Raw genomic sequence first — 25,340 nt, 5'->3', positions numbered from 1 at the left:
TTATCACGAATTTTGCTTTGTTCGCTTGGTATTCTTAGTTGAAAGCTTAACCTAGGAGGTTCATATGCTAATTTCTTAAGGCCACCTCTTTTCAGAATGCATTTTAACAGTTTTTCACCACCACTAGAGGGTGTTAGCTCATGTATTTCATATAGATAACACTGTGCTCATGCAGGTGAAGTTATCTGGGAGCAGGCACTGATTGGCTAAACTGCAAGTCTGTCAAAAGAACTGAAATAAAGAAGCAGTTTGCAGAGGGTTAGATACAAGATAATCACAGAGGTTAAAAGTATATTAATATAACTTTGTTGGTTATGCAAAACTGGGGAATGGCTAATAAAGGGAATATCTATCTTTTAAAATATTAAAAATTCTGGTGTAGACTGTCCCTTTAAGTGTCACTCCCCAACCCATAATCCACAGTCATTCGACCGAAGGGAAATGGAATAACACAAAGGTGTAGAGGTACCTGAGGTTTAGTCAAAAATAACTCTTAATAAAGGGTGGGGTCGTGGACTCTCCATATCCGGAAAGAAAGAAATGTATCAGGTATTCAGGTAAGCATAAATTTTGTTTTCTTTCCTAAGATATGGAGAGTCCACAACATCATCAATTACTAGTGGGAACCAATACCCAAGCTAGAGGACACAGATGACTAGGGAGGGAGAACAAGACAGGCAGACCTAGACAGAAGGCACCACCACTTGAAGAACCTTTCTCCCAAAAGAGGCCTGAGCCAAGGCAAAAGTAATACATTTGGAAAAAGTATACAGAGAGGACCAAGTTGCAGCCTTGCAAATCTGTTTCACAGAAGCTTCATTTTTGAAAGCCCAAGAAGAGGAGACAGCCCTAGTGGAATGCGCTGTAATTCTCTCAGGAGGCTGCTGACCAGCCGTCTCATAAGCAAAACAAATCATATTTCTCAACCAGAGGTAAAAAGAAGTAGAAGTAGCATTCTGACCCTTACGCTTTCCTGAGAAACAAACAGGGCAGAAGACTGGCGAAAATCCTTAGTCATCTGTAGGTAGAATTTTAGAGCACGCACAACATCCAAGTTGTGCAACAGACGTTCTTTATGAGGAGGAGGATTGGGACAAAGTGAAGGAACAACAATTTCCTGATTAATATTTCTATCCGAAACCACTTGGAAGAAACCCCAATTTAGTACAAGAACCGCCTTATCTGCATGTAAGATAAGGTAAGGTGAATCATACTGCAAAGCCGAGAGTTTTGAAACTCTCAGAGCAGGAGAGATAGCAATAAGAAACAAAACCTTGCAAGATAGCAAATTAATATCTATGGAATGCATTGGCTCAAACGGTTATCCACTCCAGGAATGTGGATGGCAGATAGACAACAATTGTGAGCTTCCGCCCACTGAATAATCCGTGCCACCTCCATCATGGCTAAGGAACTCAGAGTTCCTCCCTGGTGGTTGATGTAAGCCACTGAGGTGATGTTGTCCGACTGAAACCTGATAAACCGGACTAAAGACAATTGAGGCCAAGCCATCAGAGCATTGTAAATCACTCTCAACACCAAGATGTTTATGGGGAGAACAGACTCCTCCCGAGTCCATAGTCCATTCGCCTTTAATGAGTCCCAGACTGCTCCCCAGCCTAGCAGGCTTGCATTCGTGGTCACAATCACGCAGGAAGGTCTCCGGAAGCATGTACCCTGAGACAGATGGTCCTGAGAAAGCCATCATGGGAGAGTCTCTTGTTGACTGGTCTAGATCTATCCTCTGAGACAGATCCGAATGGTCTCAGTTCCATTGTCGTAGACTGAAGAGAGAGGCAAGAGGAGAGAATTTTGTATTTTCTGACCTCCGTCAGAAAATTTTTCATAGATAGGGAATCTATTATGGTCCCTAAGAAAACCACCCTTGTAGCTGGAACAAGGGAAATCTTTTCCGGATTCACTTTCCATTCGTGGGAAAGTAGAAAAGACAACAAGATCTCTGTATGAGAGTTTGCTTGTTGAAAAGATGGCACCTGAACCAATGCGCCACTGCAAATTCCCGAGACCTGATCATTGCCAAGAGAGCCCCCAGAACCTTTGAGAAAATTCTGGGAGCTGTGGCAGGTCCAAAAGGAAGAGTCACAAACTGAAAGTGTTTGTCTAGAAAGGTGAATCTCAGGAATTTGTGATGATCCCTGTGGATGGGAACATAAAGATACGCGTCCTTCAGATCTACGGTCGTCATGAACTGACCCTCTTGGACCAAAGGATGAATGGAATGGTTTTCATTTTGTAGGACTGTACCCAGACAAACTTGTTGAGGCACTTTAGGTCTAAAATGGGTTGAAAATTTCCCTCTTTTTTGGGAACCCCTAACAGATTTGAACAGAATCCTAGGCCCTGTTTCCTTACTGGAATTTGGGAACCACTAACAGATTTGAACAGAATCCTAGGCCCTGTTTCCCTACTGGAACTATCACTCCCAGGGAGGAAAGGTTCTGAACGCAGTACAAGAATGCCTCTCTTTTTACCTGGTCTGCAGCTAATATTGAGGGGTGGAACCTGCCCCAGGAAGGAAAAGTTATGAATTCTATTTTGTAACCCTGAGATACTATGTCCACAGCCTAGGGATCTGGGACATTTCGTATCCATGCTTGATAAAAAAAGAGAAAGTCTGCCCCCACTTGATCTGACCCCGTATCAGGGTCCGACCCTTCATGCTGATTTAGACTCAGCTGCGCGTTTCTTTGATTGCTTCCCCTTGTTCCAAGACTGATTGGGTTTCCAAGAAGACTTGGACTGTTCCTGCTTGGAAGAGGTAGAGGAAGACTTTCCTTTGAAGTTACGAAAGGAACGAAAATTACTCTGACGTCCTTTAGGCCTATTCTTGTCTTGTGGTAAAAGCTAAACGCAAAAAAATCTTGCTTGTAGCAAAAAAAAATCCATATTTCTTCTGACACCAGAACTTCACTTCCTCCATTGACAGAGGCAAAGAGAATGACTGGGGTTTATCGGTAGGGGAGTGACACTTAACAGCTTTGCTGTGGTGCTCAAATATTCCCACTAGTAATTGATGATGTTGTGGGCTCTCCATATTAGGAAAGAAATTGCATGTCCTATCTAAATAATGACATTGTGGGTGTCATACCTCTTTAAAGACTTTTTCTACTACCTATCCCCAGGATCAGATTGTAGCCCTATGACCAAACCAGAGGGGCATTTGGCCTCTCCCTGTGGAAACCAAAGACCCAGTAGTCTCACATTGAACATTGCAGTGTTCACACCTTGTAATTTACATGAAATAGTGCAAAGCAAAATTTATTTATTATAAATTCAAGAACATGAATTCACAACATAAATAAAATACAAACTACGGTATCCAATTTAAATATCAAAATGAAAAAGGATCAGCTGTATTGGAAAGAAAATGTGTTTAAAGAGTCGCTATCAGGATTTGTACTCTAACTGCCTTTTCAAGTAGTATGTGCATGGCCTTCAGGTACAAATAAAATACATGCATCCTGCCGTGTGTAATTTGTTTATATTTCTTAGAAAGCTTCAATCTGTTAAGAGTGGTTTTTAAGGGATAACTTGAATCTTTATAAATAAATGTTCGTAGTTCTGTTTAAAAACTAAAAAAAAAAAAAAAAAATATCCAACCAGTTAAGTAAAAGTGCATGGGAAGCAGCTCCAACTCCATGAGCACACTACAGAAAATGTGTTGGGCTGAGCAGTCACCTTTGGATTAACTGAATGGTTTGCTGCTAATAAAAAAAAAACAAATAAAAAACATAACACTGTGGCCAGTAGGGTGCATCAGACGCAGAGCACTTTCAGAGGTGAATTATAAATAAAATACTACACGTCAATGCTATTTCAAGAAGTACTATATTTTGGCACTAAGGGTTGTATTGGATTAAATGTTTTAATAATGCTGACTGTACATTTAAACCACTACTCAAAATGAAAAATGTCAGTACCTAAATATTGGTCTTTGTGTATATAGATTAGGGGGTCTGATCTTCCTGCAAGTACAGCCCATTTGAATGAGTATGTTCTTGAGAACAATGGATTGTTAGTTTCAACTAGAAAGCCGATTATTCCCAGGTAAAAAAACAAACAGACAAAACAAAAAAAAAACACACATTTATTCTTCCTGATAAATTCCTTTCTTTCTTGGTAGTGATAGTCCCGGAAAATCCTTGTGGGAATTCATCATCGCCCACCAAGGAGGTAAAGACACCCCACAACAAAGATTGAAGTATACCTCCTACTTCCCTTTCCCTCCCAGTAGTACGTGTAGCCAAGGATAGGAGGAAGAAGAAAGATAGTAGGGTAAAGAGGTGCACACTAAAAATGCTGTCAACTAGTACAAAATTGGCGTGTTTGTGGACTATCACCACCAAGAAAGAAAGGAATTTATCAGGTAAGAATAAAATTATGTTTTCTTTCTAAAGTGGCAATAGTTCACGAAAATCCTTACTTGTAGGAACTAAAACCCAAGCTGTGGAGTCCAAAAAGGAAAACGGGTGGTAAAGAAGGAAACGGCAGGCAGCACGCTTGATTGCGCTATTTAACTAAATGTAGCACGCTCCCACTCTGGTCTAGTAGCGGAAGTGAGCTACATTTAGACAGCGCGCCCGCAAACCGCTTTTGAAAATTGAAGACATGATCAGAACCCTGGAGACGAGGTAAGTATAACTTTAGGGGATAAAATCTCTCAAAATCTTTTGATTTTACATGCAGTTGCTAAGATAATGTTACATAATTCTGCACTATGTGCAGAATTATGTAACATTATTTTTTATATTTACAGTCCCTTTAAGACACAGAGACTGAATACCCAATGAATGCATAGGATCCAAAGGAAAGGCATCATAAGCCTCTTAGAACCAGATTCATACTCCATGGAGGAGAGATAGGTTGAAAAAACAGGTCTAATTCTAAACAGAGAATGAATAAATACCAAGATAACTGGAAGATGAGCAAACTTCCTGCGTGACAAAACTGAAAGTGCTGAAATGTGACCCTTTAGAGGAATGACCGACAGACCCTGCCATGATTTCTCGATCGAAAGACTAGAAAAGGTACACATTCCAAACCTTCTGGTAACAGGCATACGAGTCTGAATCAGTTGCTAGAACAGATTCAGCAAAAAACAACTAAAACGCTCGTCACTAAGCAAAAGCGGGAGCTATTAGAATTGCAAAGATTTGGTGTTGCTTGAATCAAGCAAATACTCTCGGTAAAAACACAATTGATGAAAAATAAAACTAATAATATTAATAATATTAATAATATTAAGCGCAAGGGAGGGCTGGTGCAGCTATCAGCTTTCGCTGAGGATCACTCAAGCTTAACTCAAATCTGGGAGATTGTGGAAACACGAGATGCCAGAAGATCAATCTCCTTGATAGAACCCTGCACAAGCAGATCAAAAATTACTGATTGAGGGACCCTTCCCCCACTGTAGATTTTGATTACTCCTTTAATCTGCTTCCCAAATGATAACCCCAGGAACTAGAGTTGCTGAGAAGGAACACTGAAGAATGCCTGCCCAACTCTGAATACAAGAAACCTTTGTCATCGCCAGAGCACTGCGGGCACCAACTTGATTAATTTAAAATTGGTAACCACAGATATAAAGTCTGACTGAAAAAGTATGAAAAGAACTGAGTTTAGAAGAAGCAAAGTCTGAAGGGATCTGAACATCGAACAGAGTTAAAAAACATTTATAGACCTTTAAGCATCCCAAACCGTCCCCAACCTGAAAAACTGGCGTCCGTGGAGAGCGTGATCCATGACGGATGTAGCAGAAACCATCCCCCACCAAGTGAGAGTAACAGCACGGAATGCATTCACTGGAACAGGTTGGAGAGATCTCCATTCCAGTACCGATGCATGTATAGTTGCAGTGGATGCAAATTAAACTTTGCAAAAAAAGACCAGATGCTGTCACCATCAGACCCATTACCTCGAAAAACAGAAATACGATAACTGAGATAGGTATTGTAAATTCCATCAAGTGGATTGTAATGTGAGCAGGCGTTGGATGACAAGAACATCCTCATGGAGACCGAATCTATGACTACCCACCCTTGTAGGTGAAGAGAACGAACTCTTGGAGACGGTCTCCAGCCCTAACAGCAAAGAAACCGGAGTTGGTTCTCTGAAGTTTTAATTAAAATTTAGATCTGCCTTAAAAAGACAGGGCGGGCCGTGGAATGAATACACTACAAGAGAAATAAATTTATCAGGTAAGCATAAAACAGAATTTATGTTTACCTGATAAATTACTTTCTCCAACGGTGTGTCCGGTCCACGGCGTCATCCTTACTTGTGGGATATTCTCCTCCCCAACAGGAAATGGCAAAGAGCCCAGCAAAGCTGGTCACATGATCCCTCCTAGGCTCCGCCTACCCCAGTCATTCGACCGACGTTAAGGAGGAATATTTGCATAGGAGAAACCATATGGTACCGTGGTGACTGTAGTTAAAGAAAATAAATTATCAGACCTGATTAAAAAACCAGGGCGGGCCGTGGACCGGACACACCGTTGGAGAAAGTAATTTATCAGGTAAACATAAATTCTGTTTTCTCCAACATAGGTGTGTCCGGTCCACGGCGTCATCCTTACTTGTGGGAACCAATACCAAAGCTTTAGGACACGGATGAAGGGAGGGAGCAAATCAGGTCACCTAAATGGAAGGCACCACGGCTTGCAAAACCTTTCTCCCAAAAATAGCCTCAGAAGAAGCAAAAGTATCAAACTTGTAAAATTTGGTAAAAGTGTGCAGTGAAGACCAAGTCGCTGCCCTACATATCTGATCAACAGAAGCCTCGTTCTTGAAGGCCCATGTGGAAGCCACAGCCCTAGTGGAATGAGCTGTGATTCTGTCGGGAGGCTGCCGTCCGGCAGTCTCGTAAGCCAATCTGATGATGCTTTTAATCCAAAAAGAGAGAGAGGTAGAAGTTGCTTTTTGACCTCTCCTTTTACCAGAATAAACAACAAACAAGGAAGATGTTTGTCTAAAATCCTTTGTAGCATCTAAATAGAATTTTAGAGCGCGAACAACATCCAAATTGTGCAACAAACGTTCCTTCTGTGAAACTGGTTTCGGACACAGAGAAGGTACGATAATCTCCTGGTTAATGTTTTTGTTAGAAACAACTTTTGGAAGAAAACCAGGTTTAGTACGTAAAACCACCTTATCTGCATGGAACACCAGATAAGGAGGAGAACACTGCAGAGCAGATAATTCTGAAACTCTTCTAGCAGAAGAGATTGCAACTAAAAACAAAACTTTCCAAGATAATAACTTAATATCAACGGAATGTAAGGGTTCAAACGGAACCCCCTGAAGAACTGAAAGAACTAAATTGAGACTCCAAGGAGGAGTCAAAGGTTTGTAAACAGGCTTAATTCTAACCAGAGCCTGAACAAAGGCTTGAACATCTGGCACAGCTGCCAGCTTTTTGTGAAGTAACACAGACAAGGCAGAAATCTGTCCCTTCAGGGAACTTGCAGATAATCCTTTTTCCAATCCTTCTTGAAGGAAGGATAGAATCTTAGGAATCTTAACCTTGTCCCAAGGGAATCCTTTAGATTCACACCAACAGATATATTTTTTCCAAATTTTGTGGTAAATCTTTCTAGTTACAGGCTTTCTGGCCTGAACAAGAGTATCAATAACAGAATCTGAGAACCCTCGCTTCGATAAGATCAAGCGTTCAATCTCCAAGCAGTCAGCTGGAGTGAAACCAGGTTCGGATGTTCGAACGGACCCTGAACAAGAAGGTCTCGTCTCAAAGGTAGCTTCCAAGGTGGAGCCGATGACATATTCACCAGATCTGCATACCAAGTCCTGCGTGGCCACGCAGGAGCTATCAAGATCACCGACGCCCTCTCCTGATTGATCCTGGCTACCAGCCTGGGGATGAGAGGAACGGCGGGAACACATAAGCTAGTTTGAAGGTCCAAGGTGCTACTAGTGCATCCACTAGAGCCGCCTTGGGATCCCTGGATCTGGACCCGTAGCAAGGAACTTTGAAGTTCTGACGAGAGGCCATCAGATCCATGTCTGGAATGCCCCACAGCTGAGTGACTTGGGCAAAGATTTCCGGATGGAGTTCCCACTCCCCCGGATGCAATGTCTGACGACTCAGAAAATCCGCTTCCCAATTTTCCACTCCTGGGATGTGGATAGCGGACAGGTGGCAGGAGTGAGACTCCGCCCATAGAATGATTTTGGTCACTTCTTCCATCGCTAGGGAACTCCTTGTTCCCCCCTGATGGTTGATGTACGCAACAGTTGTCATGTTGTCTGATTGAAACCGTATGAACTTGGCCCTCGCTAGCTGAGGCCAAGCCTTGAGAGCATTGAATATCGCTCTCAGTTCCAGAATATTTATCGGTAGAAGAGATTCTTCCCGAGACCAAAGACCCTGAGCTTTCAGGGATCCCCAGACCGCGCCCCAGCCCATCAGACTGGCGTCGGTCGTGACAATGACCCACTCTGGTCTGCGGAATGTCATCCCTCGTGACAGGTTGTCCAGGGACAGCCACCAACGGAGTGAGTCTCTGGTCCTCTGATTCACTTGTATCTTCGGAGACAAGTCTGTATCACCAAATTTGGAAGCTTTAACCCTTAAAATAACGGAACCGGAGCCGTTTTAAACTTTAACCCCTTTACAGTCCCTGGTATCTGCTTTGCTGAGACCCAACCAAGCCCAAAGGGGAATACGATACCAAATGACGCCTTCAGAAAGTCTTTTCTAAGTATCAGAGCTCCTCACACATGCGACTGCATGCCATGCCTCTCAAAAACAAGTGCGCCACACCGGCGCGAAAATGAGGCTCTGCTTATGCTTTGGGAAAGTCCCTAAGTAATAAGGTGTCTAATACAGTGCCTGCCGATATTCTTATATCAAAATACCCAGATAAAATGATTCCTCAAGGCTAAATATGTGTTAATAATGAATCGATTTAGCCCAGAAAAGTCTACAGTCTTAATAAGCCCTTGTGAAGCCCTTATTTATGATCGTAATAAACATGGCTTACCGGATCCCATAGGGAAAATGACAGCTTCCAGCATTACATCGTCTTGTTAGAATGTGTCATACCTCAAGCAGCAAGAGACTGCATACTGTTCCCCCAACTGAAGTTAGTAGCTCTCAACAGTCCTGTGTGGAACAGCCATGGATTTTAGTTACGGTTGCTAAAATCATTTTCCTCATACAAACAGAAATCTTCATCTCTTTTCTGTTTCTGAGTAAATAGTACATACCAGCACTATTTCAAAATAACAAACTCTTGATTGAATAATAAAAACTACAGTTAAACACTAAAAAACTCTAAGCCATCTCCGTGGAGATGTTGCCTGTACAACGGCAAAGAGAATGACTGGGGTAGGCGGAGCCTAGGAGGGATCATGTGACCAGCTTTGCTGGGCTCTTTGCCATTTCCTGTTGGGGAGGAGAATATCCCACAAGTAAGGATGACGCCGTGGACCGGACACACCTATGTTGGAGAAACAAGGGTATCGTTTAAAAATATACTTTAGCAGAACGACAGGAAATAATGTATAAAAAAACACATAAACATATAAACATCTATAGAAACACGCGTGTTTGGCTTATTAGCTGTATGTATAATGTCTCATGAAGATCGTCTCATATGTAATTGTAGTAACATAGATCAGAAATAATAATAATAAAAAAACAAATAATGTCCAATAATCCCCTTCTCAAAGTTAAGAGATATATAAAAAAGGTTTTCCCATGTGTATCCAAAAAATAAATAAACTGTCCAATTTAAGTGTTGTCCAAAACCGTGATATAAGATGAGTAGTGCAAGTCCAGCAAATTCAAAAGTTCTATTAAAAAAGCTCTTCACAAAACATTTCAAAAAAACCTTTAGTGGAGGTAGATAATCTGAAAGTTCAAAAAATGGTGACAAAAAAGAAATCCTGTGAATTCAATCCAAAATAGTGATAAAGATAAGTCCATAAAAATGTAAAATATCCAAAAGGTAAAAAACCAAAAAAATAATTAATTAGTATGTGCACAAACTAGTGAGAGTGATCCCTAACTTAGGGGTCTTTAGTGGGGGGGTTATTTCTTCCATGTAAAAAAATTATTTGTTGTATGAGAAGCAAAAAAATATTATAATGAATGAATATAAAAATAAAAATAGGCAAAATACAAAAATGGAAATAAAAATAATCCTAGGGAATCTTCAAAAACCTGAAAATAAAGGATAATTACAATAGTGTGATACTGTATTATAATTCAATAATCAAGGAATAAATAGCTCACCATAGCTTCTGTCAACGCGTTTCGGACCCACAAGAGAGGCCTTTATCAAGACTTAGATAGTCTTGATAAAGGCCTCTCTTGTGGGCCGAAACGCGTTGACAGAGCTATGGTGAGCTATTTATTCCTTGATTATTGAATTATAATACAGTATCACACTATTGTTATTATCCTTTATTTTCAGGTTTTGAGATTCCCTAGGATTATTTTTTATTTCCATTTTTGATTTTTTGCCTATTTTTTATTTTTATTTTTATATTTCATTCTTATATATTTTTTTTGCTTCTCATACAACAAATAATTTTTTTACATGGAAGTATAACCCCCCCCACTAAAGACCCCTTTTAGGGATCACTCTCACTATTTGTGCACATACTAATAATTATTTTTTTGGTTTTTTACCTTTTGGATATTTTACATTTTTATGGACTTATCTTTATCACTATTTTGGATTGAATTCACGGATTTATTTTTTGTCACCATTTTTTGAACTTTCAGATTATCTACCTCCACTAAATGTTTTTTTGAAATGTTTTGTGAAGAGCTTTTTTAATAGAACTTTTGAATTTGCTGGACTTTGCACTACTCATTTATATCACGGTTTTGGACAACACTTAAATTGGACAGTTTTTATTATTTTTGGATACACATGGGAAAACCTTTTTTATATATCTCTTAACTTTGAGAAGGGATTATTGGACATTATTTGTTTTTTTATTATTATTATTTCCTGATCTATGTTACTACAATTACATATGAGACGATCTTCATGAGACATTATACATACAGCTAATAAGCCAAACACGCGTGTTTCTATAGATGTTTATATGTTTATGTGTTTTTATACATTATTTCCTGTCGTTCTGCTAAAGTATATTTTAAATGATACCGCTTGTTTTAAATGTTTAATATGTATTATAATACTTTTATGTACCAACTGTGCCACTCTTAGATTTCAAATCTAGATTTCAAAAACCTATACATCTATACAGCACAACCACCAATAATTGTAGCTGAGCCATAGTGCTATACATTTTTTTCAGAACGAAATACCATATTTATTAAAAAACAAATACTTTCCAAGATAGAAGCTTAATATCTATGGAATGCATAGGTTCAAACGGAACCCCTTGTAAGAACTTTAAGAACTAAGTTTAGGCTCCATGGTGGAGCAACAGGTTTAAATACAGGCTTGATCCTGCCAAGCCTGACCTAAATGCTTGGAACATCTGGGACATCTGCCAGACGATTGTGTAAAAGAATAGACACCGCAGATATTTGTCCATTTTAAACGAACTAGCTGATATTCCTTTCTCCAATACGTTCTTGGAGAAAACAGAATTTATGCTTACCTGTTAAATTACTTTCTCAACCGCTGTGTCCGGGCCACGGCGTCATCCCTACTTGTGGGAATATCTCTTACCCCACACAGGAAATGGCAAAGAGACCCAGCAAAGCAGGCCATATAGTCCCCTCCTAGGCTCCGTCCCTCCCCAGGCATATCGGACCGACGGGGACAGGAGGAAAAAATATAGGAGAAACCATATGGTACCTTGGTGACTGTAGTTAGAGAAAATAATTCATCAGACCTGATTAAAAAACCAGGGCGGGTCCGTGGACCGGACACACCGTTGGAGAAAGTAATTTATCAGGTAAGCATAAATTCTGTTTTCTCGAACATTGGTGTGTCCGGTCCACGGCGTCATCCTTACTTGTGGAACCAATACCAAAGCTTTAGGACACGGATGAATGGGAGGGAGCAAATCAGGTTACCTAAACGGAAGGGCACCACGCTTGCAAAACCTTTCTCCCAAAAATAGCCTCCGAAAGAAGCAAAAGTATCAAATTTGTAAATTTTGGCAAAAGTGTGCAGTGAAGACCAAGTCGCAGCCTTACATATCTGGTCAACAGAAGCCTCGTTCTTGAAGGCCCATGTGGAAGCCACAGCCCTAGTGGAGTGAGCTGTGATTCGTTCAGGAGGGCTTGCCGTCCGGCAGTCTCATAAGCCAATCGGGATGATGCTTTTAAGCCAAAAGGAAAGAGAGGTTAGAAGTCCGCTTTTGACCTCTCCTTTTACCAGAATAGACAACAAACAAAAAAGATGTTTGCCTGAAATCTTTTGTAGCCATCTAAATAGAATTTTAGAGCACGGACTACGGTCCAAATGTGTAACAAACGTTCCTTCTTTGAAACTGGATTCGGTACATAAAGAAGGTACAACAATCTCCTGATTAATATTCTTGTTAGAAACAACCTTTGGAAGAAAACCAGGCTTAGTACGCAAAACCAACCTTATCTGCATGGAAAACACCAGATAGGGCGGAGAACACTGCAGAGCAGATAACTCTGAAACTCTTCTAGCAGAAGAAATAGCAACCAAAAAACAAAACTTTCCAAGATAGTAACTTAATATCTATGGGAATGTAAAGGTTCAAACGGAACCCCTTGAAGAACTGAAAGAAGTATATTAGACTCCAGGAGGAGGTCAAAGGTCTGTAAACAGGCTTGATCCTACCAGAGCCTGAACAAATGCTTGAACATCTGGCACAGCTGCCAGTCTTTTGTGTAGTAAGACAGATAAAGCAGAGATCTGTCCCTTTAGAGAACTTGCAGATAATCCTTATCCAAACCTTCTTGAGAAAGGAGAAGAATCCTTAGGAATTTTTATCTTATTCCATGGGAATCCTTTGGATTACACACCAACAGATATATCTTTTTCCATATTTTATGGTAAATCTTTCTAGTTACCGGTTTTCTGGCCTGAACCAGAGTATCTATCACAGAATCTTGAAAAACCCATGCTTTGATAGAATCAAGCGTTCAATCTCCATTGCCGTCAGCTGGAGGTGAGACCAGATTGGATGTTCGAACGGACCCTGAACAAGAAGGTCCTGTCTCAAAGGTAGCTTCCATGGTGGAACCGATGACATATTCACTAGGTCTTGCATACCAAGTCCTGCGGGGCCACGCAGGAGCTATCAAGATAACCGAGGCGCCTCTCCTGTTTGATCCTGGCTACCAGCCTGGGAATGAGAGAAACGGTTGGAAATACATAAGCTAGGTTGAAGGTCCAAGGTGCTACTAGTGCATCTACTAGAGTCCGCCTTGGGATCCCTGGATCTGGACCCGTAGCAAGGAACCTTGAAGTTCTGACGAGAACGCCATCAGATCCATGTCTGGAATGGGCCCCATAATTGAGGTAGTTAGGGCAAAGATTCTCCGGGTGGAGTTCCCACTCCCCCGGATGGAATGTCTGACGACTGTCAGATAATCCGCTTCCCAGTTTTCCCACACCTGGGATGTGGATTGCAGATAGGTGGCAGGAGTGATCTCCGCCCATTGAATTATTTTGGTCACTTCCTTCATCGCAGGGAACTCCTTGTTCCCCCCCTGATGATTGATATACGCAACAGGTCGTCATGTTGTCTGATTGGAATCTTATGATCTGGCCTTTGCTAGCTGAGCCCAAGCCCTGAGAGCATTGAATATCGCTCTTAGTTCCAGAATGTTTATCGGGAGAGAGAGACTCTCTCCCGAGACCATAGTCCCTGAGGCTTCAGGGATTCCCAGACCGCGCCCCAGCCCACTAGACTGGCGTCGGTCGTGACAATGACCCACTCTGGTCTGCGGAAAGCTCATTCCCTGGATAGATGTCCGAGGGTCAGCCACCAACGGAGTGAATCTGCTGGTCTTCTGATCTACTTGAATCGTTGGAGACAAGTCTGTATAGTCCCCATTCCAATGTTTGAGCATGCACAGTTGTAATGGTCTTAGATGAAATTCGTGCAAAATGAACTATGTCCATTGCTGCAACCATCAACCCTACTACTTCCATGCACTGCGCTATGGAAGGACAGTGGACAGAATGAAGAAATTGGACAAGGTGCTTAGAAGTTTTGACTTTCTGACTCCTGTCAGAAAAATCCTCATTTTCTAAGGAATCTATTATTGTTCCCAAGAAGGGAACTTTTGTTGACGAGGACAGAGAACTTTTTTCTATGTTCACCTTCCATCCGTGAGAATCTGAGAAAGGTCCAGAACGATGTCTGTATGAGCCTTTGCTTTTGACAGGGGACGACGCTTTGTATTACGAATGTCGTCCAAGTAAGGTACTACTGCAATGCCCCTCGGTCTTAGAACCAGCTAGAAGGGACCCTAGTACCTTTGTGAAAATCCTTGGAGCAGTGGCTTAACCCGAATGGGAGGGCCACACATCTGGTAATGTTTGTCCAGAAAGGCGAACCTTAGGAACTGATGATGTTCTTTGTGGATAGGAATATGTAGGTACGCATCCTTTAGATCCACGGTAGTCATAAATTGACCCTCCTGGGATAGTGGGTAGATCACGTTCGAATGGTTTCCATCTTGAACGATGATACCCTGAGAAATTTGTTTAGGATCTTCAAATCCAAAATTGGTCTGAAAGTTCCCTCTTTTTTGGGAACTACTAACAGATTTGAATAAAATCCCATTCCTTGTTCCTTTATTGGAACTGGGTGTATCACTCCCATCTTTAACAGGTCTTCATACACCATGTAAGAACGCCTGTCTCTTTTATTTGTTTAAGGATAAGTGAGACATGTGGAACCTTCCCCTTGGGGGTAGTTCCTCTGAATTCCAGATGATAACCTGAGAAACTATTTCTAGTGCCCAGGGATCCTGAACATCTCTTGCCCAAGTCTGAGGCAAAGAGAGAGAGTCTGCCCCCTACTAGATCCGGTCCCGGATCGGGGGGCTACTCCTTCATGCTGTTTTGTTTGCAGCAGGCAGGCTTCTTGGCCTGCTTACCCTTGTTCCAGCCTTGCAATCGGTTTTCCAGGCTGGTTTGGGTTGTGAGGGCATTACCTCTTGCTTAGAGGATGCAGAAATTAGATGACCCGGTCCGTTCCTGAAATTGACGAAAGGAACGAAAATTAGACTTATTCTTGGCCTTGAAAGGCCTATCTTGTGGAAGGGCGTGGCCTTTCCCCTAGTGATGTCTGAGATAATCTCTTTCAATTCTGGTCCAAATTGAGTTTTTAACCTTTGAAAGGGTATGTTAAGCAATTTTGTCTTGGATGACACATCCGCTGACCAAGACTTTAGCCAAAGCGCGATCTGCGCGCCAACGATTGCAAACCCTTAAATTTTTCGCCGCTAATCTAGCTAATTGCAAAGCGGCAATCTAAAATAAAAGAGTTAGCCAACTTAAGTGCGTGAACTCTGTCCATAACCTCTCATATGAGTCCTCTCTACTGAGCGACATTTCTAGTTCCTCGAACCAGGAACCACGCTGCTGTAGTGACTGGAACAATGCACGAAAATGGGTTGTTAGAAGGTAACCTTGCTGTACAAAAATCTTTTTAAGCTTATCCGAAGGCACAGACATGTTAAACAGGCTTAAACTTGTCAATAAAGCACAAAAAACGTTTTAAAACAAAACCGTTACTGTCTCTTTAAATTTTAAACAGAAAACACTTTATTACTGAATATGTGAAAAAGTATAAAGGAATTGTTCAAAAATTACCAAAATTTCACCACAGTGTCTTAAAGCATTATGAGTATTGCACACCAATTTTCAGAGCTTTAACCCTTAAAATAACGGAACCGGAGCCGTTTACAAATTTAACCCCTATACAGTCCCAGCTATAGCTTTTGCTGTGACCTAACCAAGCCCAGAGGGGAATACGATACCAAGTGACGCCTTCTAGAAACTTTTCCAGCTACTTTCAGATCCTCACACATGCATCTGCATGTCTTGCTCTCAAAAACAACTGCGCAGTAATGGCGCGAAAATGAGGCTCAGCCTACAACTGGGAAGGCCCTCCCTGACTGGAAAAGGTGTCTAACATAGTGCCTGCCGTTAAAAAACGTTCCCCAAGTTTATAAATGTGAATTATAAACATGTATAAAATGCCCAAATAAAGCAATCGATTTAGCCCATAAAAGTGTCTACCAGTTTTATAGCCCATATTAAGCCCTTTATTCTGTTTGCTTGACTAAGAAAATGGCTTACCGGTCCCCATGAGGGGAAATGACAGCCTTCCAGCATTACATGGTCTTGTTAGAAATATGGCTAGTCATACCTTAAGCAGAAAAGTCTGCTAACTGTTTCCCCCAACTGAAGTTACTTCATCTCAACAGTCCTATGTGGAAACAGCAATCGATTTTAGTTACTGTCTGCTAAAATCATCTTCCTCTCACAAACAGAAATCTTCATCCTTTTCTGTTTCAGAGTAAATAGTACATACCAGCACTATTTTAAAATAACAAACACTTGATAGAAGAATAAAAAACTACATTTAAACACCAAAAAACTCTTAACCATCTCCACGGAGATGGTTAAGAAACAGTTACCGGTATCAGCGCTTTAGTCCTGGTGGTTAGTAGAAGGCAAACAATAAGCCGGTAGTTGTTATTAGGAAATTGGAGGTGCAAGAATCAACAGGCTGGCTGGTATGGACAACCCAGCTGATGAACCCGGAACCAACCCGGAACCTCTGCAGTTCAGATCCGGGTGTGCTGCTGCCCGTAGTGGAAGGTGTGTGCTCTCAGGTTACACCCGGTCAGGAACAGAAACTAGGACAAAGTAGAAGACAGGCGCAGCCCAATTCAAGTGCAGGGTAATTTATTTTGACATAAGTGCAAGTACACAATACACAAAAGTTCGCTCAGACTTTTCAAGAGTATAATCAAAAGCTTATTACCATTTTGATTATACTTGAAAAAGTCTGAGCGAACTCAGACGAAACGTACGTAGAGTTTTCTGTACTATACCACCAGGAGCAATTATAGTTCCAGCACCTCTCACCCAGACCTAGCATTATCCGACTGAGATGTTTGTGCCTGGGCTATGAATACGACTACCCGACTGGAGGGATCATTTTAACCTATTTTGCTGTTTTATCTTCTAAACGTTTGTGAGTATGTATTGTGTACTTACACTTATGTCTCAATAAATTACCCTGCACTTGAATTGGGCTGCGCCTGTCTTCTACTTTGTCCTAGTTTCCGTGGAGATGTTGCCTGTGCAACGGCAAAGAGAATGACTGGGGTGGGCGGAGCCTAGGAGGGACTATATGGCCAGCTTTGCTGGGACTCTTTGCCATTTCCTGTTGGGGAAGAGATATTCCCACAAGTAAGGATGACGCCGTGGACCGGACACACCAATGTTGGAGAAAAGACAATATTCTAAGAATCCTAATCTTACTCTATCAGTAACCCTTGGATTCACACCAATAAAAATATTTGCGTCAAATCTTATGATAAATCTTCCTGGTGACAGGCTTTCTAGCTTGAATCAGGGTATCAATGACCGACACAGAGAAACCACGCTTTGATAGAATCAGGCGTTCAATCTCCAAGCAGTCAGACGCAGAGAAATTAGATTTTCATGCGTGAATGGACCTTGGATTAGAAGGTCCTGCCTCATTGGCAGAGACCACGGTGGAACCGATGACATGTCCACTAGGTCTGCATACCAAGTCCTGTGCTATCAGAATCACTGAAGCCCTCTCCTGCTTGATTCTAGCAACAAGACATGGGAGGAGAGGAAACAGTGGAAATACATAGGCCAGATTGAAGGACCAGGGCACTGCTTGAGCATCTATCAGTACCGCCTGGGGATCCCGGGACCTGGACCCGTAACGAGGAATTTTGGCATTCTGTCGGGACGCCATCAGATCCAATTCTGGTGTGCCCCATAGCTGAGTCAGCTGGGCAAATATCTCCGGATGGAGCTCCCACTCCCCCGGATGAAAAGTCTGACAACTTAGGAAATCCGCCTCCCAGTTCTATACTCCTGGGATATGGATTGCTGAGAGAGGGCAAGAGTGATCCTCCGCCCATCGGATTATTTTGGTTACCTCCATCATCGCTAGAGAACTCCGCATTCCTCCTTGATGATTGATATAAGCTACAGTCGTGATGTTGTCCGACTGAAATCTGATGAATTTGGCCGCAGCAAGCTGCGGCCACGCCTGAAGCGCATTAAATATCGCTCTCAGTTCTAGAATGTTTATCGGGAGGAGAGTTTCCTCCTGAGACCATAAGCCCTGTGCTTTCAGGGAGTTCCAGACTGCACCCCAGCCTAGCAGGCTGGCATCTGTCGTTACTATGAGCCACTCTGGCCTGCAGAAACACATTCCCTGAGACAGGTGGTCCTGAGACAACCACCAGAGAAGAGAATCTCTGGTCTCCTGGTCCAGATTTATTTGAGGAGATAAATCTGCATAATCCCCATTCCACTGTTTGAGCATGCATAGTTGCAGTGGTCTGAGGTGTAGGCGAGCAAAAGGAACTATGTCCATTGCCACTACCATGAGTCCGATTACCTCCATGCACTGAGCCACTGATGGCCGAGGAATGGAATGAAGAGCTCGGCACGTGGTTAAGAGTTTTGATTTTCTGACCTCCGTCACAAATATTTTCATTTCTACCGAGTCTATCAGAGTCCCTAGGAAGGAAACTCTTGTGAGAGGGAAGAGAGAACTCTCTTATGTTCACCTTCCACCCGTGAGATCTCATTTTTGTCACCACACTCACTTTACCCTTCCTAGTACTTTAGAGTAGGCAAAGAGAATGACTGGGGGTGGAGCTAAGGGAGGAGCTATATAGACAGCTCTGCTGTGGGTGCTCTCTTTGCCACTTCCTGTAGGGAAGGAGAGTATCCCACAAGTATGGATGAATCCGTGGACTCGATACATCTCACAAGAGAAAGTTTTTTTCTACATATATCCCTGCTAGTTTCCAATATACATTTTTAATCTTTCTTTTTTCTTTCTGCAAACATAATGGTTTAATATTCAATAATTCTCCTTATAAGCTACACCTATTTGTGTTCTGTGGTCCTTAAAGAGAACTTGCCCCCTTTGTCTTCCTTTTAACAAGGTTTCTCATACATGATTTGACTAAAGCATTGTCATAAATTGTAGCCAAACTAGATATCATGCAGCAATATAAATCTTATGTACTCATGTATATGAAAGAGCAGCATTTAAACATGTTAAACACCATTTTAAGAATGGACGTGATAAATTAAAATCTGTTTAAATTTAAAGGATACTAACTGGGAGTGTGTGACTCAATAAGTCCCAAGACTCTACTGCTTATTGGCTTATAGGGACAACTCAGAGAAAAAGTTCGTTTATTCAGTACAGATATATCCAATTTTAAAAAACAAAAACTTGCCAAGTTTTTTTTTTTTTTTTTTAATTTGGCATTTGTTTGCTAAAAATTTCACAGCTTTAAAAAAATATATATTTATTATTATTTATTTAATTATTATTTATCTAATATTTATTATTTATGTCAATTTCAAGATGAGTCTGGTATGTAACTCTCTGTCATCCCTTTTCCTTATATTATAGAAGTAGGATAATTTTACCCGGGCATAATCTTTTAAATGGATTACTATTTTGAATTTCAAAATATGCGTATGTTCTAACAATTATAAACTAGGTTTTCTGGGAACTGCCAGTATATAGACTGCATATCTGCTGCAGGGCTTTTAAATACATTAAAAAAAAGTGTTCAAAATTATTGCTTAATGAAATGTGGATAAAGCATATTAAAAAAGTCAGGCGTTCCACTTACATATGCTACAAATGATGCTGGGGGTATATTCAAACCGGAAATGCCATACAAGACAGCAGAAATTGAAGGTCAGCAAAATGAAGCACAGAATTACAGATAGCCATTCTTGAAATCGCTTTCCTAAGAGAAAAGAAAACAATATTATGTACAAAAAAGAAAATACAAGTTTAGACAATACATTTGTAGCTGTTTATGGCAACTGCATTGAATGTAAACATAGTAACCAGGATATAGTAATGTGCTATGTAAAGATCAATTACTCATGAAGCATGCATATATGCACACAAGTTAAATACACAATATTGTAATTTATACATGTCAATGTGTATACCATATACAGTATATTTGACCTGTGTCAGCGAGTTCTAAAATAAAAGTCCAATATCTCCATGTCTTACTGTGATTAGGTATCTTAAAGGGATACCAAATCAACATTTTTTTCTTTCATGATTCAGATAGAGCATCTAAGCAACTTTCTAATTTACTGGATAGCAAGTGTAATCCAGTGTGCTGAAGCAAAAATGGGCCGGCTCCTAAGTTTAGATTCCTGCTTTTTCAAATAAAGATAGCAAGAGAATGAAGAAAAATAGATAATAGAAGTAAATTAGAAAGTTGTTTAAAATTGCATGCTCTGAGTCATGTAAGAAAAAAATTGGGTTCTAGCTCCATATTTTAGAAAGAGTAAAAAGTGATGTGAATTAGTGTGTCTGTAGGGCTCCCAGAATGTGACAAGGAATTTATTGATATGAAGGGGCTAGTTTACAGTAAAAGAAGTCATGTAATTACACAAGTCACACAGTTATAAGGTGACTGTGCCAGTGACGTGCAGTGAGGTCAGAGGCTGGTGAGGCACTAGATATGATACGGCAGAGAAACACATGTACAGAGTTAACTGAAAGTTTAATTTTAAATGTCTCCCTTTGACTATGTGTTTAACCAGTTACTTTACAGTGGCATTATTTCTAAAAACATTTAACTGCAATAATTACATATATTTTTTAAATGACTCTCTTTTTTATTAATATAAACTTGTATAAAAGCAGCACATATTAAAAACACAATGCAACAGCTTTCAATTGATTTGTGAATTACAAGTTAACAGCAGTCTTTAAATAAATGGAGACACAGAAAAATAAAAATAGATACTGCATCCTCTGACTGAACAGACATAACATATATGGAGTTTGTACCAAATGAAATAAAATAACCATGAAAAAGGGAGGCTTAGCAATATTCAATGTCAAAAACTTTAATTTAAATAATGTGGACACTGCACACTAAACTCTGGGTTTTAAATTATGGATTTAAATTTGAATTGACCCTTTGACTTCCTGTCAGTATTGGGTTATGCTCACTTACTGTCCCCCCTGTTAACGAGCTGTATCTGAACACAATTTGTGAATCACAAGAGATGTAGAATACTACTTTACTCTTCTGCTTGGTGTCATCTGTTCTTAGGTTACCTCAGCTTCCAGTTGTGTCACATGACCCTGCTCACTGCAGCCTCCTTCTGATTAATCTATATATCCTTCACTTGCTAGGAGGCATCAGGAGGGGTGCCTCCTATTGGTCCCAATTGTTGCTGCTAATATATTGACAGAACACAGGTGGCGCTGCAGCACAGCTTTTCCTTTGACCCATGTACTGCAATGGAGAGAAGCGTTCCTGTACCTGCCTCTCCATAGCATTACATGAGGGGAAATTATTTTTTTTTGTACTTTTTTTTTGTTTTAATTAAAATTTAATTAAGCTTTGGCCACATATGGCAGGGTAGGCACTGCCTCCCCTGTCTCTTATGAGTGCATGTCCCTGGACTGTGCACAGTTTGAATCAGACAGAAACGAGCACAGGCAACATGCTACACTACTTCCTGCTTAAAATATAAACGGAACATTCTCACATTGCATAGTTGCATTATTTAAAGCTATGCATCTACTGACAGGGAAACACTACAGTAAATATAAAAAAGCTCAATAGCTAAGGTGGTAAAACCACTTTAGACAGTATGTGCCTAAACTTGCAGTCATAGTCTAAACAATCTCTCTAGCACCCATGATACCTTTTAAACTTAAAGAAACGTTACAGAATATTTTTCTTTTACTTCAATGATATAAATCAACAATTTATCAATCAACTTTATTGCTAAGTTACAGCATGAATCAATAAGAATGAATAATATTTTGAGTAATAGAATTAAAGACAATGAAACCAAACAGTATGGTGGAAGCCCAGAAGCTGACTCTCAGCAAATGTGTGCATGGGTTTACCATCTCTGCTCTAGACCAGAGCTTCTTAAACTTTTTCACCTAGGACCCCTTTTTACATTGGAAATTTTTCCTGACACCTATTATAATAAAGCCCAAAATAAACCCCTTGTCAGATTCATATACAATTTTTGTTTTCTTTTCATACATCAATATCCCACACAAATGGGTGAAGGAGTTAAAATGTAAAAAAAATAAAATAATGTATGGAAACCTGAAGAGAGCTCCGACTCCTATTTAGTCCGCAACCCGGGAGTGGACAATACAAGTGTGAAAAAGCCGACAATGCCCCTGATCTGTACCTTTGAAATGCTTCTCTTACAGTCTTACAGGGTGCAAAAATACCTAAGTTCTAAGATGTTAGGCCCCAGAATGAATATGTACAGCTTCACCAACAAGCATATACAAGGAGTTAAACTGGAGAACAGCTTTGAAGATAGCTGCAAGCACAGGAGGGAAAACAATAGAATGGTAAGTGGTACTCTACATTTGCCCAGCAGTTTAATGTCCCTTTAACTAAACCGTTCTCTAAGTTCTAAATTAGGGCCGGTTCTCAAGAAACCTGGTTAAAAAAACACACACAAAAAAAAAAAAAACACACAAAAAAAAAAAACACACAAAAAAAAAAAAACACACCTCACTTAAAAAAGGGACATTAAACACAAAATTCCTTTTTATAAGAATAGTATTGATGTTATTCCTGCCTCTCTCTAGTAATGAGTGTCGCCATATTGAAATTTGTTTTTCACTGAAATTTCAATGGTGTCCTTTCTTCACATGTTCAGCAACTCTCCTTCAGATACCTGCAGTGTAACCTAGGTTCCATAATGGCAGTACCCAGGATTAAGAGGTAGTGTCTAGGAAAAATGGAGAAACACTGTAATTCCATAGAAATGACAGCTGCCTCCCATAAAAAGTATAATAAGGCTCTCTGGGATAGAGAATTTCATAGGGAGGAGTGAATTAAACAGGGGAACAACCTTCCGCAAATATAAATTCTCAATTTGCAGCAAATACAAATTAATCTAAAATGTATTCACAAAAGCTTCAAGTTTCATATAAATTATTTTCTCTCATTTAAATATTAATGTATTATAAACTTTGAACAAACTTCATCTGCATACATAAGTTGAGATAAATCAGTGAAACATGCAGGTGTAACATTAGTGAATATAATAAGGAGTTGTGAGAGAGTTTCAAACACAACCAGGGAACTCCCCTGTCCCTATCACTTTCTGAAACTATCAAGAATATTTCACATAGAAAAAAAAATTAAGTGCAATGAAAATTGTAAATGAAACACATAAATATACACAATAAAACCCTTATTTATCAACTTTACACAGAAATATTCCAAGCACAATCAGAATTTGTGAAATCACAATGCATTAAAAACAGAAAACTTAAAGTATAAACTCTCATGTGAGGCAGTGCTATATTGTACTGTGCTAAATGTAGCCACCAATCAGCAAGCGCTACTCAGGCTGCTAAACAAAAAATGGGCCAGCTCCTAAGCTTACATTTCTGCTTTTTCAAATAAAGATAAATTGATCATAGGAGTAAATTAGAAAGTTGCTTAAAATTGCATGCTCTATCTTTTTGTCTTTAGTATTCCTTTAAAGGGACAGTCAACACCAGAATGTGTGTTGTTTTAAAAGATAGATAATCACTTAATTACCCATTCCCTAGTTTTGCATAACCAACACAGTTATAATAATAATAATACACGTTTTACCTCTGTAATTACCTTGTATCTAAGCCTCTGCAGACTGCCCCCATATTTCAGTTTTTTTGACAGACTTGCATTTTAGTTAATCAGTGCTCACTCCTCGGTAAATTCACGTGCATGAGCTCAATGTTATCTATATGAAATGCATGAACTAACGCCCTCTAGTGGTGAAAAACTATTAAAATGCATTTAGATTAGAGGTGGCCTTCAAGGTCTAAGAAATTAGCATATGAACCTCCTAGGTTTAGCTTTCAAATAAGAATATCAATAGAACAAAGCAAAATTGGTGATAAAAGTAAATTGGAAAGTTGTTTAAAATTACATGCCTTATTTGAATCATGAAAGTTTTTTTGGGACTTGACTGTCCCTTTAAGTAAATAAATACAAATCCCTTCTATGTAATTTAATTTTTATTTCATTATTTATTGTATTTGCAAAGTTTTTTTCTACATATATCCCTTTAATGAGTCCATAAACTGCAGTTAATGATCTCAATATGATACACAAATGGTATATGAAAAGGACCACAATGCATTTCAAGTACACTAACTATACTTTGCAAAAATGATTCTTCAGAAGTCATTACTGCTGAGTGATAATGCGCAGCTCTGGAAAAAATTAAGAGAACACTGCAAAATCAGTTTCTCTGGTTTTACTATTTATATAGTTACGTGTTTATAGAACAAAACAAAAAACATAATTTATGCTTACCTGATAAATGTATTTCTCTTGTGGTGTATCCAGTCCACGGATCATCCATTACTTGTGGGATATTCTAATTCCCAACAGGAAGTTGCAAGAGGACACCCACAGCAGAGCTGTCTATATAGCTCCTCCCCTAACTGCCATATCCAGTCATTCGACCGAAAACAAGCAGAGAAAGGAGAAACAATAGGGTGCAGTGGTGACTGTAGTTTAAAGTTAAAAAATACCTGCCTTAAAATGACAGGGCGGGCCGTGGACTGGATACACCACAAGAGAAATAAATTTATCAGGTAAGCATAAATTATGTTTTCTCTTGTAAGGTGTATCCAGTCTACGGATCATCCATTACTTGTGGGATACCAATACCAAAGCTAAAGTACACGGATGAAGGGAGGGACAAGGCAGGTACTTAAACGGAAGGTACCACTGCCTGTAAAACCTTTCTCCCAAAAATAGCCTCCGAAGAAGCAAAAGTATCAAATTTGTAGAATTTTGAAAAAGTATGAAGCGAAGACCAAGTCGCCGCCTTGCAAATCTGTTCAACAGAAGCCTCATTTTTAAAGGCCCATGTGGAAGCCAAAGCTCTAGTAGAATGAGCTGTAATCCTTTCTGGAGGCTGCTGGCCAGCAGTCTCATAGGCTAAGCGGATTATGCTTCTTAGCCAAAAAGAAAGAGAGGTTGCCGAAGCCTTTTGACCTCTCCTCTATCCAGAGTAGACAACAAACAAAGCAGATGTTTGACGAAAATCTTTAGCAGCTTGTAAGTAAAACTTTAAAGCACGAACCACGTCCAGA

General features: G+C 40.1%; 1 protein-coding gene across 1 annotated transcript in view; it reads right to left on the bottom strand.

Annotated features, from left to right (window-relative positions):
- The window catches only part of LOC128664174 (V-type proton ATPase subunit d 1), a 162,132-nt gene that overhangs the window by 100,415 nt on the left and 36,377 nt on the right, over positions 1–25,340 (bottom strand). Inside the window, exon 2 of the mRNA XM_053718939.1 lies at positions 19,849–19,968. Coding sequence (XP_053574914.1) covers positions 19,849–19,968 — 120 coding nt within the window. The remainder of the gene's footprint in view (positions 1–19,848; positions 19,969–25,340) is intronic.

This window comes from Bombina bombina, chromosome 1 (genome assembly GCF_027579735.1).
Source record: "Bombina bombina isolate aBomBom1 chromosome 1, aBomBom1.pri, whole genome shotgun sequence".
Lineage (NCBI taxonomy): Eukaryota > Metazoa > Chordata > Amphibia > Anura > Bombinatoridae > Bombina > Bombina bombina.
This window is presented reverse-complemented; position numbering and strand designations above follow the sequence as displayed.